The sequence below is a fragment of the Oscarella lobularis genome, chromosome 1, assembly GCF_947507565.1.
Source record: "Oscarella lobularis chromosome 1, ooOscLobu1.1, whole genome shotgun sequence".
NCBI lineage: Eukaryota > Metazoa > Porifera > Homoscleromorpha > Homosclerophorida > Oscarellidae > Oscarella > Oscarella lobularis.
The window spans coordinates 6,152,797-6,171,789 of record NC_089175.1 but is presented as its reverse complement, the minus strand read 5'-3'; the positions used below and the strand labels follow the sequence as shown (position 1 = coordinate 6,171,789).

Here is an 18,993-nt window from a genome sequence, read left to right as displayed (position 1 = left end):
CTCCCTTCCCTCCTCCCTCTCCCTCCCCTTCCAACCCTCACTACTATATTCCAACCCTCACTACTATATTTCTGATCCCAACCACTTTCTCTCTACCTCTCAACGACAAAACACAACAAAACACATAACAAATACAACACAAGCCAGGCTAGGCTACTTCTCTAAAAGACGGATTAGCTTTGTGGCATATTTAAAATTATTAAAACCTACAGTACCTCCCAATCCATTGACTAAATGAAAACCTACTATATTACGGTCCTAATCTAAACCTAGTACAATACTTTTCTAAAAGACGGGTTAATCACGTGGTTTAATTAAAAAATTAAAACCTAGAGTACCTCGTAAATCCATTGACCTAAATACTGGAAATGGACCTAGTACACTACGTTCCCTAATATAAAACCTAGTACATTACTTTTCTAAAACACGGGTTAGTCACGTGGTTTAAACGATTAAAACCTAGAGTACCTCGTAAATCCATTGACCTAAATACTGGAAATGGACCTAGTGCAATTACGTCCCTACTCTAAAACCTAGAACACTACTTTTCTAAAACACGAGTTAGTCACGTGGTTTAATTAATTAAAACCTAAAAGACGGATTAGGTACAATTTTACCCTAAAATTCGGATTAGGTACTGTACGTAATTTATACCTAAAAGACGGATTACCTATGTGGTTTAAAAAATTTAAAATCTAGAGTACCTCGTAGTCCATTGATCTAAATTTTTGGATTAGCTACGTGGTTTAAAAAATTAAAACCTAGAGTACCTCGTAAATCCATTGATCTAAATTACAGATTAGCTACGTGGTTTAAAAAATTAACACCTAAAGTACCTCGTAAATCCATTGACCTAGATAATTATCCTATATTCTACAATCAACCTAGATTACCTCATTGAAAAATGGTCTAATGTGGGTGGCGGCTGCCAGCTACAGTATGTTGGGGTCAGGCCTAACTACACTATAACCTATCTCCTGCTCTCTCACCTTAGAGCAAATTGGGAACCGCCCTACCTACTGACAGCCGCCCTAAACCTTAATGCAAGGGATGCGTGGACCCGTGCATGACTATCGTAGTTATGCATACGCAAAGGTAAGCTGCGCGCCGGCGCAGATCAATAATGCAGTCCCCACTACGTTCTCTGCCACGCACATAATTGTTTGATTTTGATTATTGATTAGCTGTATTTAATTTTCATTTTTGATATTAATATAAAATCTACAAACTATTTCACAGAGGCGTACATGCGTGCGGGGTCAAATATATAGGCGTACATGTGGTAAGAGTGTGAAGGATTAAGCATCATGCTGTTAACCGCCGCCGTCAGGCACACGAGCGCCCTCCCGCCCCCTGTGCGCTACGACTCGGGCCCTCCGACGGCGGCAACGTGCAATTCGCTTAGAATGCGTCGTGACAGAGAACCCCGCCCTTATGTGTGCGCCTACACCACTGGGGGCCCGTAACTACGAAGAAGAACCTGAAAGCGATGAGTCTTCCCTTGCTACCTCTTCGTCTACATCTACTTCGTCCACTTCCGCTTCGGCCGATGGGCCCAGTCTTTGACAGCTGTCGGAAGAGAAGAGAATAATAATTAGATTTGACACCTTCGCGGTCCCGATGTATCTACTTACGAACGACGAGCGACGAGTGATGTCCGTCCGTCGCGCGTCGATCGTCCGCACAGCGCTACGACCTATACGCACGAAAAAAGCATGATTAGTCGATTGGATCTAAACGCGACGCAACGCGATCGACTTACCGACGCGCGTGCCACGCGGCGCCGTTCTTCTTCCTTCGCCGGGGCGCAGTCCTTCGCGAAGAACTGCATGGGACTCGCTGCAAGAGAGAAAGCGCACAATTAGCTCGGTTGGTTACAAAATCGCGTAATCTAGCGTCACTTACCGGTCGGCTCCGCTGTCCCTTCCTCGATCGTGGGCTTCGGAGGCCCGCCTCGCGGCGGTAAGCCTCCTCTCGGCTGCCCCGCGAAGGAAAAAGCTGCGTGGCGCCTCTGAGAGGGAGCGGACCAGACCGTCCGTCCCGTTCTGCGCTTCAGCCGAGAATGACGCACAGATTGAGAGGTCGATGTTTATGAGCGAATCCGAGATGGTGCGAATTCGCGTGGACAGCATCTTCCGGAGTGTGAACCACTCACGTGATGGCGAATTCGTCATCTCCTCGGTCTGCATCCGCTGCAATCAGATACCGTTCGTCGATAGAGAGTTCGGTATCGTCGATTCTCGAGCCGCGAGACCGCGTTTCGTCGGTTCTCGGACCCAGACGAGATCGCAGTCGCGCTTATCACAATTTAGCGGAAATTAGATCGTGCGAACATTTGACGTGTGAAAACTAATCAGCGAGCTCGCGTGCTCGCGCGCTCGCTCGTACGCGGCATCCACGCGATCGCCGCTTCGCGATTGCGCGTCGCAGTGCATTCGAATCAAAATCGCGCGACGCGCGCGTAGAGAACGCCCTGCTTTCGTCCGTACGTGGTCCGCACCGACAGACGTCGACGCGTGCCACGTCCAACAAAGTAATCAGACATATAAGGAAGTGTGAAATGGTGTGTAGGCCAAACTGCTGCACGTGAACCAGCGAGTGCGAAGTCGCGTGAGCTGTCTGCATGATCTGCGTGTGCTCGCTTTTCTAAAACGAGGGAATTCTACTCCCAAAAGCGCTACTGGAAACATTTTTTACCAATGCAACAACGCGATTCTCAAGAATGAGCCGAAAACCTCGAGTCACATGTTCTTTTAGCGCGCGGTAATACAATTTTTCGTTTGATTTGCCCCGAAATCGTCCAAACTTGGAACAACTAACACGACGAAATGAATCCAGAACTACCAGGTACGAGTTTAGTAAAGTAAAATCAAGATGAGGCCTCGCTCCAGGAACTCTTCACGAACGCTCTCCTCATCCTCTAGACTCATTCAATCATCCTTAAACAACAACAGATTTAATTCGGAGTCAGCGCGAGGCGACTCATCCGACGTAGAGTGCAAAATGCTTCGAGACGGAGGTAATATTGTGATACGCATATCCCCACGCTAGGAACTAAAGAGCGGTTCTAGCAACGCAATGGAGAGTACGTCCTGCTCTCGGTAGGTATATATTGAGCGGAGTCGCGGCAGTTTTTCAGTACCCTTCAGTGCAGTCATCTGCGTGGATTGACGGGACATCTTTTTGTCATTCTCCATGGTTACGCTTCATTTTGGCAACAGAAAGTCAAAAGTACGTACGAATAAAATTCAAAATGCAGCCAACATTGAAATTTTGAAGTAAAATACGATGTCTTTTCAATAAAAATAATTTTATCTTCCTCATAAATAACAGTGCCCGCAGCCCACAGCCCTCTTAGTCCTCTTGGTCTTATTGTGTATGTATGTCTGTATAATGTAATGATTGGAATTGCTGTTGGAGTCGACGGCACTGTATTGTTCTCCGTAGCGTTGTTTATCGCTCTCGTGAGTACGAGCTCAGTCAGTCCGGAATTCTCTTCAGCTTCAAGTTCCTTGTCGCCAGTTATCATGACCCCGTCAATAAGGCGCGGAAATGAAGCATTTGGAGCCCCAATGATATACAGGTGAATGCAGGACCCAATTGACAGCCGTCTCGTTTGTCGGCAGGCAAAGCCGTTTCCATGGCTCTTTCGGCGAGACCTCCCACCCAGATGTCCATCGTCGTGCGAACGAGCCCACGCATGCGCGGAGGAGTAAAAAGGTGCGTCCAAAAAGTATGACGTCACAATTATTAGTATACATACCTGTCAATATCCAAATTAGAGCCAACTAAAGATCTTCTTTGCTGTGACATCAGAAAAGGCTGCATGGGGTCCCCCCTTTGCGAACTGCACTGTTAGAGCTTCGACTTTCGTTTTCACAGTGCATGACCTCATCCGTTCCGCCCATCGAGTCCCCAAAACAAGTCGCCTTTAGATTGTTCTTCGCTCTCTGCTCCGTTGAGAATGGATGAAAGATGGAAAAAGCGCGTGTTTCCCATTCTTCCCGCTCTGGTTGAGATTCTCATTCCGCTTGCTCTCATCGATCGCCTTCTCGCCGTCGATCTCGTCACTGTTCAAGAATATGAGAGGCTCTCTCGTGATTTGATTGACGACGAGAAAAGATCGCGAACACTTCTCGTTTCAATCTTACCGAGAAAGGGACCCGATTCGTTTGACCGATTTTTAACTGTTTTGAAAGAAAGTAAAGGTCAAGAACACGTTGCACAAAAGATAATGGAAACTGGAGAGAACGACGAACAACATGAAGATAAAAAAAAGATCGAAGAATTGAAAAGACAACTGAGGAAAGAGAGAGACGAGAGAACAAGAGAAGGAAAAGAATTAAAAAAAGAGAAAGAAAAGAGACAGAAATGCGAAGTGACAAACATTGGCTTGAGAAATAAGGTGGGAACTTTTACAAGATATTGTGTTTGTAATTGGATTTATTTTAGATTGGACATTGGAAGGACTGTAGTATCAATTGGGAATTTGTCAAACCAAACCTGCCTATTTGTTGTATGCCATTTGGACGTGTGGCTGAAATCAATAGAATGATACACGTTGGTTATAGGAATACAATGTTTCAGTTGAAGAATGGAGCTTGGGAAGAAAGGTTTTACCGCGGTTTTGACATACGGAGTGTCTTTGAATGTGAAGGAAAAGGATATGTAATGGACAACCACGAAGGTGTATGCAAAAATATTTATGAATATGAATGGAAAAGTGAAGAGAGAGATTTGGAATTATTAACTGAAATTCCATACTTATATCAACTTGAAGACAGATCAGCTATTGGACACGATAGAAAGATTTATCTTGTGGGAGGGAGAGACAGTGATCGAGTTCATTGTTTTGATACTACTGAGAGAGAATGGGAACCAATAAAAGAAATGAAGAGAGAACGGTGGGACTGTTCATTGACTGTGATTGATGATAAAATGTTCGTTGGAGGAGGATTCGAAACAGGGTTAGGGGCAAGCAATTCAGTTGAATGCTATTTGATAGAGGAAGCAAAATGGATTGAAATCACGCCAAGTACAGAGTACTTGTGTAAATTGTCGTCATGGAATGGAAAGCTCGTTGCAACAGGAGGATGGGACAAAGGAAAAGGTGTGGAACTGTACGACGATTTGTCCGGAGATTGGCTTCCATTTCCATCAATGAATCGCGCACGATTAGGACAGGGTACGTGTACAACAAAAGACAATCACTTAGTTGCAGTAGGAGGACTATGTGATTACCCAGTCACTAAGACTTTCTTAGTTGAGTATTTAAAATTGTAATCAAGTTGTGTTTGATGTAGTTGTTTCTTACCCTTTCAACTTTGTGTAACCGTGCACCGCCGGTGATTCGGGTGGTGAACTGTTCAATTAATTAAAGTGTTATTGTTTTGTCTTTGACTAGAGAATTCTTTGTGCCTCCTCACAGCTAGTCACCGTAGTCCTGAAAGTACGACGCCGAAAGCCGGACACCTGTCCAAGTTCCAGCTCATGACCTCATCCGCCAAGTCCCCAAGTCCCCACATGCATTGAAGCCCCCGAAACAACTCGCCTTTAAATTGTCCTTCGCTCTCTGCTCCGTTGAGAATGGATGAAAGATGGAGGAAACGCGTGTTTCCCGTTCTTCCCACTCTGGTCGAGATTCTCATTCCTCTTGCTCTCATTGATCGTCTTCTCGCCGTCGATCTCATCACCGTTCCGGAATATGAGAGGCTCTCTCTTGATTCGATTGATGACGAAAAAAGATCGCGAACACTTCTCGTTTCAATCTTACCGAGAAAGGGACCCGATTCGTTTGACCGATTTTTAGCTGTTTTGAAAGAAAGTAAAGGTCAAGAACACGTTGCACAAAAGATAATGGAAACTGGAGAGAACGACAAACAACAGGATGAGAAGATCGAAGAATTGAAAAGACAACTGAAAAAAGAGAGAGACGAGAGAACAAGAGAAGGAAAAGAATTAAAAAAAGAGAAAGAAAAGAGACAGAAATGCGAAGTGACAAACATCGGTTTGAGAAATAAGGTGAGAATGTTTACAAGATATTGTGTTTGAAATTGGATTTATTTAGATTGGGCATTGGAAGGACTGTAGTATCAATTGGCAATTTATCAAACCAAACCTGCCTATTCGTTGTATGCCATTTGGACGCGTGGCTGAAATCAATAGAATGATACACGTTGGTGATATGGATACAATGTATCAGTTCAAAAATGGAGCTTGGGAAGAAAGGCTTTACTTCGGTTTTGACATGCGGAGTGTCTTTGAATGTGAAGGAAAAGGATATGTAATGGACAACCACGAAGGTGTATGCAAAAATATTTATGAATATGAATGGAAAAGTGAAGAGAGAGATTTGGAATTATTAACTGAAATTCCATATTTATATCAACTTGAAGACAGATCAGCCATTGGACACGATAGAAAGATTTATCTTGTGGGAGGGAAAGACAGCGATCGAGTTCATTGTTTTGATACTAACGAGAGAGAATGGGAACCAATAAAAGAAATGAAGAGAGAACGGTGGGACTGTTCATTGACTGTGATTGATGATAAAATGTTCGTTGGAGGAGGATTCGGGGCAGACAATTCAGTTGAATGCTATTTGATAGAGGAAGAAAAGTGGATTGACATCACGCCAAGTACAGAAAACTTGTGTAAATTGTCGTCATGGAATGGAAAGCTAGTTGCAACAGGAGGATTGGACAAAGGAAATCGTGTGGAACTGTACGATGATTTGTCCGGAGATTGGCTTCCATTGCCATCAATGAATCGCGCACGATTAGGACACGGCACCTGTACAACAAAAGACAATCACTTAGTTGCAGTAGGAGGACTATGGGATAATACGGCTTTCTCAGTTGAGTATTTAAGATTGTAATCAAGTTGTGTTTGATGAAGTTGTTTCTTACCCTTTCAACTTTGTGTGGTTGTGCACCGCCGGTTTAATTAAAGTGTCATTGTTTCGTCTTTGACTAGAGAGTTCCTCACGGACACCTGCCCACGTTCCAGCTCATGACCTCATCTGCGGAGTCCCCAAGTCCCCAAGTCCCCATGCATTGAAGCCCCCGAAACAACTCGCCTTTAAATTGTCCTTCGCTCTCTGCTCTGTTGAGAATGGATGAAAGATGGAGGAAACGCGTGTTCCCCATTCTTCCCACCCTGGTCGAGATTCTTATTCCTCTTGCTCTCATTGATCGTCTTCTCGCCGTCGATCTCATCACCGTTCCGGAATATGAGAGGCTCTCTCTTGATTCGATTGACGACGAAAAAAGATCGCGAACACTTCTCGTTTCAATCTTACCGAGAAAGGGACCCGATTCGTTTGACGGGTTTTTGAACGTTTTGAAAGAAATCAAAGGGCAGGAACATGTTGCACAAAAGATCATAGAATCTAAAGAGAATGAGAAAAAACGTACGGTTGAGAGGAAGATGAAAAATCAGTTACCTATTTGCATATAATTAAGGTGAAGAAAAGATCACTGAATTGGAGAAAGAACTGGAGAAAGAGAGAAAAGACAGAACAAGAGAAAGAAAAGAATGGAAGAAATGCGAAGTGACTAACATCGGTTTGAGAAATAAGGTGAGAGAGCGTGTTTGGAAGAGAATTGGGATTGGGATTGGCTAAATCTAGATAGGATATTCAAAAAGCGTTGCTTCCAATTGGAAAGAACTCCAACCAGAGATGCCCATTGATTGTGGCCCGTCCGGACGTGTGGCTGAAATCAATGGACTGATACATGTTTGCTCAGGGGGTAGAATGTATCAGCTAAAGGAGGGCGCGTGGGAGGGAGATCATCACTTGGGTTTTGACATAGGAAGCGTCTTTGAATGTGGAGGGAAAGGATATGTTATGGTCCAAGACGGTTGGGGTGTATGCAAGAGTATTTATGAATGGAAAAGTGAAACGAGAGATTTGGCGTTCTTAACTGAAATACCACATCATTATCAACTCGGAGGAAGATCGGCAATTGGACACAATGGGAATATTTATCTCGTGGGAGGGTGGGGAAGCGATCGAGTCGATTGTTTTGATATTAGTGGGAGAGAATGGGAACCAATAAAGAAAATGAAGAATGTACGGTTTGGGTGTTCATTGGCTGTGATTAACGATAAAATGTTTGTTGGAGGAGGGCGGAGAGCGGGCCATTCGGTTGAATGCTGTTTGACAGGGGAAGAAAAGTGGATCAATATTAAACCAACTACAAAGCGATGTTGTGAATTGACATTATGGAATGGAAATATTATCGCAACAGGAGGAAGGGGAGAGAGCAATTGTGTGGAACTGTACGACGAATTGTCTGGGGATTGGCTTCCATTGCCATCAATGAATCACGGACGATTCTTACATGGTGCATGTACAACAAAATACAATCAGTTAGTCGTAGTGGGAGGACTAGGTGCTGGAAACTCAGTTGAATGTTTGAAATTATGAGGACCCCCAATAAATTATTTTAAATAATTAAGCCAACTCACTCTACAGTAGCTCACTTTTGATTTGCCTTGACGACAATGCTCTTGGAGTGCAATTTCCCTCTCTGCTTCCAGTGACTGAGCAAAATAAAGTGTTATCACTGCTCAGCGCGCGCTAGAAAAAACGCGTATCATGACAAATTCGAAGGACTGCTCGGTCTACGTCGGAAACCTTCGCGAAGAAGTCACAGACGACATACTCCACGAGCTCTTCGTCCAGGTAGGTCGAGAACGAAAGAGGGTCCCCCGGAAAACACTTCTTCACGCGAACAGGCAGGCCCCGTCCACTCGGTTTACATCCCGCGCAACAGAGACGAGCCGAGCAAGCATCGCGGCTTCGGCTTCGTGCGCTTCCACCACTCCCTGAGCGTGCCGTACGCCGAGGAAGTGTTCAAGGGCACCGAACTCTACGGAAGCGCGATCGTCGTGCGTCGAAGCACGCAGACGAGCGGCGGCGCGAGCGGCGGCGGCGGATTGGACGCCGTTCGAGATAGCTGGCCTCCGGAATACGCCCGATATCGAGCCGAACGAGATCGAAGCGTACGTCGCGAGTACCCGGATCACGGAAGACGTTCGCCCGACCGTCGGCACTACGGAGATTGGGATAGGCTTTCTCGGGACGATTTCGACGCTCGATATTCGAGGAGTCGCGAAGACGACGACGAGAGACGTCGCTATCGTCGTCACCATGACAACGACGAACGTTTCGGATATTTTTATGAACCGCGACGTGGAGCGCCGCTGGATCGACGCGACCACGACGAGCGTTCGTACGAGCCGAGACGCGGAGCGCCGCTCGATCGATATCGAAGTCTTAGCGCTCCTCACTGGAATTATCGATATTCTGACCAGCAGTTTCCGCCTTCGAGAAGTGACAGAAGCTATTACGAAGGAAGACGATAAATGGACTATTGGTGTTTTTTTATTATCGGTGATTGACGAGTCTTGACACGCATAATTAATACACACGTAAACGAAAACACAAAAATTAGATAGGCACATCCACACTGAAGACATTGCACGCACGCACAGACGAACTCAATGCGTTCTTTGTCTAACTACTACAGTACCAGACGGTTCCATCTCAACTACGCTTCAAGTCTCTGTAGAGAATTTTATTGATTTATTTATTGATATGCATAGAATCACTCTTTCTTACTAGTTTGCTTTTTGATTGTTTCCAATGCGTCTTCGGCTTCCTTCGTCAGGTCGGTTATCTTTGGAAAGGCTTCGATGGCTTTCGTGAGAGCGTCCACGCCCCCAGCAGAAACAATTTTGCCAATAACCGATTCTATAAGAGCACACAAATAAAAAATATTATTCCAATCAATTTGCGCTTGCGTACTTGACTCTGTGAGCATCTTCAAAGCCAAACATCCGGTCATCTGAACGTCCTTATTCTCCGGAAACGCAAGCATGGAATCCACGATGGACTTGATTCCATCCTGGGCTACAATACGCTCAACATTTTTCTCTAAATAGAACAGAAGACTCTTGTAAAACGTATCGATTTTATTTATACACATACCAGTCATGGCAACGCAGGTCAATGTCCCGCACGCTGCCACTAGAACTTCTGCCACATTACAGGAAATCATGGCAGCGAGAGTCGCTTCAATGCCGCCCAAACTCACGACATATTGCTGAGTTTCAGCTAAAAACGATAAAATAAGTCAGGGAGACTATTCCTTATGTTTTACTGATTTATTACAGTTGTAGGAGAGGAGGCCAAGGAGACGGCATCCGCTCTCCTGAATTGTTGCATTCTTGGGAAATCCTTTCATGGTGCGAAGTGTCGCTCGAACGCCGCACTCCTTCGCTATGGCAACGTGATTGCTTTCCTTGAGAGCGCAGTGCGAGAGAAGTCGGCATCCGTTCATCTGAATCGTGACGTTGTCACCGAGTTCATTCATTCCGCCGGCAACGGCTGAGACGAGAGCATTGATCGACACAGATCCGGGAGATGCAGACTTCAAAAGATCAGCAAAACTAAAGAACGTATATATTTATTTATTTATTTATTTTAATCAAGGACTGACCTTATAGCGTGAACTCCCACCTCCTGCACGTCCGGGTTATCCTTGTGAGATTCGAGGGAACTGAGTACGGCTTGAAAAGCCCCAGATGCCTGAACTTGCGGAAGAAGTTCCTCTACACACACATAAAGCCCATTTCCTAGTGTAAGTAAGTACCAAAGGGTCTCACCTGAGGCTGCAAGGGAGCTGACTGCACGGCACACGCACTCAGCCAATTCAGCGTCGCTTGGAAACGTCTTCACCGCCGCAACCATCGCCTTCGTCGTCGTTGCATCTACAATGCGTTTCTTCAGCGAAACATCTAAAAGGGGTCAATACTATAAATTATTGATTTAATCCACGTGACTTTTGACCGACCTGCTTGGTCAACCAAACAAGCCAACGTATTGCAGCAGATCATCTGAACGACTTGATTATTGGCCAATTCTTCGCGTTTGATCGTTTTTATGATGGCATCTACGCCGCCGTCCTCTTCCATCAGATGTCGAGTCGTCTTGTGCATGGCCAGTGCGCCGAGCGCGCGACAACTGCTCTGAACCACTTGAATGTTATTGGGAAACGCGTTCAAAGCGGAAACGATCAACTTGATGCCGTCATTCTGTATCACGTGATCGTGAATCGTATCTAGATGACGGAATTTTTGATTACACAGGCGCTAATCACGTGTAAGCCCTGTAAGGTATATGATTCCCACAGGTGCTGATTACGTGTCAGGACAAGTGACGGGTTGTACCACCACACAGAAGCCTCTCGAAAGCGTACAAAGTCAATAACTCTACGTGCGTACGTCAAACAAACATCACTTTCCTGCTAAGTGCGATTTGCGTCAGGGAGAATCAACGTGGGTGCACTTTCGACCCCAGACCTCCCCCACGACTCACCAGAATCGAGGATAACCTTTCCCAAACCAAACAGCGCGTGCTCTTGGATTTCCAAGTTCTTCGTATAGCGCTCCATGGCGCCGAGTATCGCGTCAACAATCTTTTCATTCGCCATGGACGGCTCAAAATTATCTAAAGGGGGAAAACAATTGTCTCCCCTACCATTTCAAAACGCTCTCAGCGCTGCTCGACTAACCAGCAACGGACATATTCGCCAAAATGCGACACCCGTACTCCTGCAACGCATCGCCGGTATAATACATCTCCATAGCGTAGAGCGTCGCGTCCATGGCACCGGCGTTGATCAGATCAACGCAATTCTCACCTACTCGAAAAACGTCATAAAGAAATCATACCGAATACTCGCGTACAATTCTCGGACATGGACACAATGGCCCAGCAGCCGCACTCCTGCACCAAATCGCTTTCCTTGTGCTTCTTCATCGCTTCGAGAACGACGCGCATCCCGCCGGCCGTCGCCACCTGCCGGCAAAGTCCATCTGCATGGGAATGTTTATGAGTGGAAGCGTGTGGAAGCGTCGCGGAATTTCTCTCGCGGGGGCAAAAGGCTGAGATTTTCTCACCGTTTGCCGCTAGACTCCCAATCGCTCGGCACGCACTGTCCTGAAGCTCCGCATCGTCCGGAAACCTTGCAATGGCAGCCAACATCAACTCGAGACCGCCATTAGCAACGACATCGTCAGCAACGCACTCTGCATAAAAAGACGGATGAAATCCGGTTTCTTTTTCTCGGACAAATGCCTCGCCTTCGAGCGACATATTGGCCAAGGCATGGCAACCGGCTTTTTGGACATCGACGTCGTTGGGAAAGTGACGAAGAGCTTGGAGACTCTGCTGAACGCCGCCAGCCGCGGCGACGGCACGTGCGAGCTCCTCTAAGCGACGAGGAACAAAAAACGTCAATAGATCCCATTCCACGTTAAAATAAATAAAGGAAGGAGAGATGACACGGACGGATGGCTCACTTGAAAGCGCGAGGACCTGATCCGCCAAACGATACGCGCGGGACAAAATCGCCGAGTCGCTCATAGGGTACGCGTGGAAAAAACACCTGGTATCCTCAAAGTACAAATGACGCGAGTTCTTGTTCTAATAGATCGGATGCGAGGGACGCGAGTTGCGTTGATATTAGGAGAATTAGAATAAGTGTTGCTCCACTGATCACTGACCTGTCGCCGCTAAGTGGCCCAGCGTTGCGCATCCTTTCGCTTGCAGACACGCGTTCTCTGCAAAGCGTCGAAGCGCGTCGAGAACGGCGCCAACGCCGCCGTCGCGAAGAACTTTGTCGCCCTGATCTGGATCATCTGAAAGGCGGGGGCGGGGGCGTAAGGAAAAAATTATTTCGCGCGAAATATCAATTGTCACCCCCCGGGTCAGCTGCTTTTAGTAAAGATATGGATGCATCGCCGAAGGAAAGAGCTTGGCGAAGGGGGCGATGCTTGGGCTTGGGTTTGCCGAGACGATAGGGCGAAAGTGACGTCGTTCGACAGAGAGGCAATTTGGGTCTCGTTTGACAGAGAAGCATTCTTCCTTTCGACGCGTCCAATTGTCCCTCGGATAGGGATCTCAGTAGTAATGACTCGTGGGAGCGTGTCGTCGACATTTAAGACTAGCCGCGCAATCAGGAGGGGAAGGGCTCTATTTTTCGATCTAGATTGACGTTAGGAAGTGCGCATGCGCGACGGAAGACATTCGATCCAATCAGAATCGGTTCTGCTGACGTCAATGCGTCTGCTGCCGGGGGGCGAGAGCGATAAGGAGCGATACGTTTATGTTGCGTTTCTATTCGGCGGGGGATCCGTGAGGAAAGGGGCCCCCCTCTGGCCCCTGATGGGATTGGGGGAGATAATTGATAAAACGGGCGATGCGTCGCTGACGCGATCGCCTCTCGTGAAATCGACAGGTATCGGCGCCTCGGGGCAGCTGCGCGCGCCAAATTGATAATACGGGAACCCGCAACACCCGTCCCCTCTACTCCCTCTACCCGGAAGTGGTGTCCTCTTACGGAGATCTTACCAGCGATAACTTTCCCAAGGGCGGCGATGCCCCACTCGACGACTTCGGCATCGTCGGCGAACGTATGCATAACTCGCGACGCCGATCCGAGCGGACTAATGCTGAAATCCTTTTCGCCTTCGCGCGAAAAAAAAAAAAACAAGTGTCAGATGAAAGGGACGCCATATTTGTTTTCGCTTTTTTTCTTCGCGCTCTTACAAATCGTTCCCCACGTGGTGAGGATTTTGCATCCGGCCAATTGGAGTTCGCGCTCGCGAGCGAAATGCTGCATAGCGAGTAGCAAAGCGGTCACGCCCTCTTTTCCCGTAAGCGCGCCGTCGCCCTTGACGAGACCTAAAGAAAACGTCGGAAGTAGCGGAAACGGCGCGAAAATCGTTTTTCGCGAACCGGGCAGGCGAATGGGACGCATCGTGGAAATCTTTCGACGCGAAGCGCCCGACGTCGATTGGCCGGCGAGCGAGAGACAGCGCGACGCTTTTCGCGCCGGCGGCTTCTCGACGGACATCTTCGCCATTTGCCCGGACTTGGTGCGCGAGCGCGGCTCGGAGAAGAGCGAGGACGTGAGGAGAGCCGTCGACGTGGAACCGCTCATGTTGCGTAAGCGCACGAGGATCTACTGAACGATTTGAGGTGGGCCACGCGGTTGGTATCCAGTGTTGGTGGGGAATTCGCGTCACGCCCCCCCACCCACCGTTTTCCTTCCGCGTCTCGTTTTCCCCTTCCGAGATTTGTGTGTGGAGCCGGTTAAAGTGCGGGGGAGCGAAAACGATTCGCGAGGAGGTGTCTAATTACGTTTTTTTCGGTTTTTTTCGGACTCGCCCTCGCACAAGTTTCTATTTATAAACGTTTGCCCTCGAGCCTATTAGCGCAGTCACAAGGGATTTATCGGAAGTCCTTAGGCTATTGACTCGTTTTTTCGCTCAAGATCAAGATCGAGTCACGAAGAGCGCGTGTTTTTGTTCGTGAAATATATATGGTACGGAGAGGAAAAAAACCGGTTGTTTCCTGTTTGCGTGCGAGAACCGGTGTACGTATTACCGCAGACTCATTAGGCACGCGTAGGAATGTGGTGTAGTCTGGGGGTTTTTGCGGAAGTTTAATAGCTAACGTGCGCTACTTTCACGTGTTCTCTGCGCGACGGTCCATGTTTTCCTACCTTTTCACGAAAATCGCCGCTCTAGGACCCGTCGCTTTCGTCCAAGCGTCGAGAGGACTCAAAGTGAGATCTTCGCTCAAGCTCCGCTGCTCGGCGTGTCGATTCGTGAAGAGAAAAGGCCGCCTTCGCGTCGTCTGCGAGAAAAATCAGAAACACAAGCAGCGCCAAGGCTGATCGCAGTCCGCCGAACGTCGAAAGGCATCGCGAGAGCTCCGTTTCGCAGCAGACCATTGCATGCCGAACAATAAAAAGACGCACGCTAACAATCGCGTAGACGTACAGTAGAAAACTTCTATTTCCCACTTTTTTTAAACATACATATTGTATGACTACGCACTAATCAAACGATCGTATACTTGTCCACAAGAAGAGCCATTTCGGACGAAAATCGCACCGCCTTATTCTCTTCCGTATGCCGAACTTCATCCACCTAAAGAAAAAAACGAAAATTCGTTCGCGAAATAATTAATTCTATAATTAAAATTTATAAAAATATATTATTAATTAAATTCTATAATATAATTAATTCTCATTATAATCTCTTACGTGAAGATCGCAGAAACTCTTGGGCGATACAAAGTAGACGTTGATAGGAAAGAAGTCGTCCTGCCGACCGGCTATGGAAAATTCTAAGGTGCCGCTCTTGTTATTGACGTCGATGAGCGGCACGGTCCAATTGAGAAGACCCTTCTTGCTCTCGTGCTTATATTCGCCGTCGCAACTTTCGACGACGGGAGCGCCGACGCCGGTCCTAAAATAAAATAAATCAATAAATCAATGGTATATTATTAGTGTGTGTGTACTAACGGGACTGGGACGCTGATCGTGACGTCGTGCAATTCCATGTCTTCCACTTGCAATTCGTATTCGATGTTCACCTCGCAATTTCCGCCGCTCTCGGATGGCCAACAATTAACTGAGAAATAAATAAATAAATAATGATTAAGAGTATTATTATTATTACTTGTCAGAGGCATTAGTGCTTCGTCCACCGACTGCAGTCTCCACTTGACTATACCAACGTCGTTATTTAGCGGAAATCCTTTGCCAGCCTGCTTCAGTCCCAAAATGGACTCTCGCTGAAATAGTTTCTTATCGACATTGGGATGAGGCTAAAAGATATCATATAGTATTTATTTGAAAATGATTCTTCTTGTACCTGAAGTTGGAATCCTCTGGTGTCGTCATTCTGCACGTGCAGCTGAATGTGACTGTTCGGCGCGTCGCGCACGCGCAGATGCATGATGCCGAGAACCTCGAGGTTCTTTAGCCCCCCGTCGCGGCCCGCTTCCAGGGAAAGTTTCTCTTGAATACGAACGTGAACACTGCGCAGAGAGAAAAAATCAATAATAAAATAGTTTGATTAGCTAATCTAGCCTCTCTGTTGCCATGGTAGGCGCAGGCGGAGCCTGACTTCCGCGAGTCGGCCTCGACGAAGAAGAAACACTAGTAATATCTAAAGAAGAACCCGTAAAATATCATGGATATTATGATCATGTGACCTTACCAGTGCCTTCACTCTTCAACTGATTCACAAAGGAATCGACCCCTTTTCCCTTCGAGCCCAGCTTCAACGCTTTACTCATAGAAGGTCTAAAAATTATTGTATTTATTTAATAAGTAATTAGATTAAATTAATTTGTACTTCGAAGAGGAGGAACGCGATGAAAATGATGATGATGATGATGATGACGACATTGACGTGTCTCTATAGGAAGAATCCGATCGCATGGAACTCGATTCAACGTAGGTGTGTCCGTGACCACTCATCCCGTAGTCACTCGAACTAATTCCTCCTAGAGAAAGACTCTTTATCAATTGGTTATATTTATTTATTTATTTATAACGAACCTGCATGAGTTCGAGATCTACCCGATTTTTGAGCCTCTCGCTTGGCCTGGGCCAATTCCTTCGCCTTCTTCTTCATCACAGATTTAGCCTCTTCCATTTGACTCTGCCCACCCACGTAATCAATACTAATTAATTCATATAAGTATTTCTTTTTTCGTGTACCTGTCGAACGGCTTTGAATAATTTCTCCTCGTGGCTGTCCATTTCCGTGAACGTTCGTATTTGAGCGAGATTCACGTTCTCTCGGTAACCGAGAGCGATGATCTCGTCGAAGGCGAAAATGAGCTCGAACGCTTTTTTCGACACTTCCGCCTCATCGAGAGCCGAACAATATTCAGGAATCTAAAAAAAAATAAATTCAAAAAAATTCGTTTTCTCAATTATCTCGCTTTACCACTCGCGAAAAGAGTCGAAGCGTTTCCAAGTCTTCGAGTATGTTCGACGCTTTCGTCGTCAGAAGGACCATGAACATTTTTTCGAGCGGTTGATAAACGTAGCGCACGCTCTCCGTTTCGACGAACGTGTGCTGTTTTCCCGTGCCTATGAGCTTGGGAAAGGCGGCGAGAAGGCCTTCGATGCGCGATCGGCTCATTTCGACGAACTGGCGCGAGACGAGCGCTAGAAAACGAGACGGTGCCACGTCACGATCCTCTCGGGGGGGCCGCCCACTCACGTTTGCCATTTTTCGTGCAGATTGCAGCCGCTAAAAGTACCTAGAAGACATTTGTATACCCGTGGCAGACGATGGAGCTGCAGACCATAGTGATTTCGGCGAGATTTTGCGACGAAAGTGAGAAGGAAATCGGTGAGCTTGCGCATGCGAGTTGACGAGTTTACGCATGTGGTGTAACACGTGTTGTGCGACAGATCAATAAGGTATTCGATATTTCGAATTGAATAATGTGATTATATCGTGACGTTCTGTCTCTCGAGGCTACGCGTGATTAATAAATGAGCTCACTCAGCAAAATATGCCGTATTGTGTTTATCACGAAACAGACATCCTCCTTTGATTTCGTTTCAATTCCGTGCCAATTAGATCACCCGCCCCCCCTCCCGCCAGGTATTATCGAAACATGAACTTGGCACCCTTCAAACCGAGTTTGCATGCATCATCAAAGCTTGACGTTACATCGTAATCGACTGAAGAGCTGAATATGCATAGACACACAAACCGGAGGGCACAAAGAAACCCGCAACGCCTTCCCACTGTGAACGCGACACCCCACCGCCAAGCAGAGTCAATTTTTTTTCTTAAAACGCAGACAGAGAGACAATCGGCCCTACCTCTTCATACATTAGACGCTACAAAATCAGAAAGGCATCGTCTCTCTCAAAGCGACTAACAACATCTGAGGACACTACTAAGTATCCGCCAGCGGGTTCTATTTACACTACCCCCATCCATTGTATCTATTGAGTGTCTGCCGGAGGCTCCGACGATTTCCCGCCGACGTTGGCGGCGCGATGTTTGTCCGACGGGCCACCCGTATCGTCGCTACTGCGACTTTGCTTCTTCCATTTCATTCGACGATTCTGAAACCACGTCTTCACCTGCGTCTCGGTGAGCCGAAGAGCGGCGGCCAATTCAACGCGATCGGGCACCGAAAGATATTTCTGCACGAGGAATTTGCGTTCCAAGCCGAGTAATTGCATGTCGGAAAAGACGGTGCGCGACTTGCGTCGTCGCGCGGTTGCGGTCGCCGCAACGGCGCCGCCGCCACTTCCACCGCCGGCCGAATCGTGCGACGAAGACGCTGGAGAGGCCGAACGCGCCGGCTCGCTCGGCGGCCGAAAGGTGGCGGTCGCGGCACAGGCGACACGCGCGGCAGCGGCCGCAACCGTAACCGGACACTGATAGGGCGTAAACGACGACGCCGACGACGAGTGTCGGCGGCGGCAGTGCGACGACAACGACCGATCAAGAGCGACCCCGCCACAATTCAAGACTATTAGAAAGGACATAGTCAAGGCGAAGTTCCATCAGGCTCGTTTAGGACGGGCGAGGATAAGTAAATAAAATAAACAGCCGATCAAAGGCAAATAGCACAGCGGGCGGACGTGCGTACGCAATCCATACCTTGAGGTGAAAACGTTTTCGGATAGAAGAAGGGATGGGAAGGCCACGAAGGCCCGTGATACATAGTCGGATTGAACGAATATGGAGTCGTGGGGGACGAGTGCGACAGCGGCGACGGAGGCGGCGTTTTGCCGCCGCCGTTGCCACCGCCACCGAGAATATCATCGATTCGAAAGCCCTTCAAGGGACGAGACGATCCGCGTACGATGCTGCCTACGCTGCTGGTCGGAGAACGTTCCATAGTCATCAACATCGTTCCGCATGCAACGACGCCCAGCGATACAATGACAGGCAGGTGGGGCGCAAAAACGCTTATGTGTAGCCAATAGTGGACACCGAAACAACATTCGGACGCATGTCATTCATTAGAATTACTAAGCGGGGGGACTCCGACCGCGCTACTTAAACCGAGACCCATTAAAGCGTCGCGTTAATTCGATGGGAGCGGCGCTCGCCTCGCTCATTAGCGCGGAAACAAGCGAA

The 18,993-nt window shown here is 47.4% G+C and overlaps 7 protein-coding genes and 1 long non-coding RNA gene across 11 annotated transcripts; 4 read left to right on the top strand and 4 right to left on the bottom strand.

Annotated features, from left to right (window-relative positions):
* Positions 1–34: 34 nt before the first annotated feature.
* Positions 35–2,787, bottom strand: LOC136199515 (uncharacterized). Its single transcript, XR_010673083.1, has 5 exons — positions 2,698–2,787; positions 1,906–2,646; positions 1,763–1,839; positions 1,635–1,696; positions 35–1,569 (listed from the first exon to the last, which is right to left on the bottom strand). It is a non-coding gene; the product is annotated as an uncharacterized lncRNA (long non-coding RNA).
* On the top strand, positions 2,762–5,408 carry LOC136199511 (uncharacterized). Of its 3 annotated transcripts, XM_065989724.1 has the most exons (7): positions 2,762–2,847; positions 2,925–3,019; positions 3,072–3,101; positions 3,155–3,231; positions 3,448–3,720; positions 3,783–4,405; positions 4,453–5,408. In XM_065989724.1, exons 6-7 carry the CDS (start codon positions 3,965–3,967, stop codon positions 5,281–5,283), a joined length of 1,272 nt encoding a protein of 423 aa, XP_065845796.1. In that variant the 5' UTR covers positions 2,762–2,847; positions 2,925–3,019; positions 3,072–3,101; positions 3,155–3,231; positions 3,448–3,720; positions 3,783–3,964; the 3' UTR covers positions 5,284–5,408. The 3 variants fall into 3 exon arrangements, with proteins under 3 accessions (XP_065845796.1, XP_065845795.1, XP_065845797.1); XM_065989723.1 differs by having other exon boundaries at positions 3,072–3,231; XM_065989725.1 differs by lacking the exons at positions 2,762–2,847; positions 2,925–3,019; positions 3,072–3,101; positions 3,155–3,231 and having other exon boundaries at positions 3,709–4,405.
* A 137-nt stretch (positions 5,409–5,545) lies between these two features.
* On the top strand, positions 5,546–6,966 carry LOC136199512 (uncharacterized). The gene is made up of 2 exons (XM_065989726.1): positions 5,546–6,021; positions 6,068–6,966. The coding sequence occupies exons 1-2, from the start codon at positions 5,587–5,589 to the stop codon at positions 6,875–6,877; spliced, it is 1,245 nt and encodes a 414-aa protein (XP_065845798.1). The 5' UTR covers positions 5,546–5,586; the 3' UTR covers positions 6,878–6,966.
* A 33-nt stretch (positions 6,967–6,999) lies between these two features.
* Positions 7,000–8,462, top strand: LOC136199513 (uncharacterized). Its single transcript, XM_065989727.1, has 3 exons — positions 7,000–7,411; positions 7,464–7,579; positions 7,631–8,462. Exons 1-3 carry the CDS (start codon positions 7,114–7,116, stop codon positions 8,429–8,431), a joined length of 1,215 nt encoding a protein of 404 aa, XP_065845799.1. The 5' UTR covers positions 7,000–7,113; the 3' UTR covers positions 8,432–8,462.
* A 130-nt stretch (positions 8,463–8,592) lies between these two features.
* LOC136199514 (RNA-binding protein 7-like) lies at positions 8,593–9,425 on the top strand. The gene is made up of 2 exons (XM_065989728.1): positions 8,593–8,689; positions 8,743–9,425. The coding sequence occupies exons 1-2, from the start codon at positions 8,603–8,605 to the stop codon at positions 9,370–9,372; spliced, it is 717 nt and encodes a 238-aa protein (XP_065845800.1). The 5' UTR covers positions 8,593–8,602; the 3' UTR covers positions 9,373–9,425.
* Positions 9,426–9,439: 14 nt separating this feature from the next.
* Positions 9,440–14,594, bottom strand: LOC136199509 (uncharacterized). Of its 2 annotated transcripts, XM_065989719.1 has the most exons (18): positions 14,580–14,594; positions 13,811–14,036; positions 13,622–13,756; positions 13,424–13,540; positions 12,577–12,711; positions 12,154–12,282; positions 11,971–12,099; positions 11,758–11,886; positions 11,583–11,711; positions 11,387–11,518; positions 10,863–11,129; positions 10,675–10,806; positions 10,509–10,620; positions 10,181–10,458; positions 9,998–10,123; positions 9,815–9,943; positions 9,629–9,760; positions 9,440–9,572 (listed from the first exon to the last, which is right to left on the bottom strand). In XM_065989719.1, exons 2-18 carry the CDS (start codon positions 14,013–14,015, stop codon positions 9,565–9,567), a joined length of 2,424 nt encoding a protein of 807 aa, XP_065845791.1. In that variant the 5' UTR covers positions 14,016–14,036; positions 14,580–14,594; the 3' UTR covers positions 9,440–9,564. The 2 variants fall into 2 exon arrangements, with proteins under 2 accessions (XP_065845791.1, XP_065845792.1); XM_065989720.1 differs by lacking the exons at positions 13,424–13,540; positions 13,622–13,756; positions 13,811–14,036; positions 14,580–14,594 and adding an exon at positions 12,773–13,405.
* A 262-nt stretch (positions 14,595–14,856) lies between these two features.
* On the bottom strand, positions 14,857–17,282 carry LOC136199510 (coatomer subunit delta-like). The gene is made up of 13 exons (XM_065989721.1): positions 17,189–17,282; positions 17,104–17,143; positions 16,825–17,048; positions 16,593–16,772; positions 16,431–16,533; positions 16,225–16,375; positions 16,087–16,172; positions 15,957–16,035; positions 15,739–15,904; positions 15,544–15,691; positions 15,387–15,495; positions 15,126–15,330; positions 14,857–15,009 (listed from the first exon to the last, which is right to left on the bottom strand). The coding sequence occupies exons 1-13, from the start codon at positions 17,189–17,191 to the stop codon at positions 14,920–14,922; spliced, it is 1,584 nt and encodes a 527-aa protein (XP_065845793.1). The 5' UTR covers positions 17,192–17,282; the 3' UTR covers positions 14,857–14,919.
* Positions 17,283–17,666: 384 nt separating this feature from the next.
* LOC136199781 (barH-like 2 homeobox protein) lies at positions 17,667–18,928 on the bottom strand. Its single transcript, XM_065990072.1, has 2 exons — positions 18,511–18,928; positions 17,667–18,379 (listed from the first exon to the last, which is right to left on the bottom strand). The coding sequence occupies exons 1-2, from the start codon at positions 18,761–18,763 to the stop codon at positions 17,844–17,846; spliced, it is 789 nt and encodes a 262-aa protein (XP_065846144.1). The 5' UTR covers positions 18,764–18,928; the 3' UTR covers positions 17,667–17,843.
* Positions 18,929–18,993: the final 65 nt, after the last annotated feature.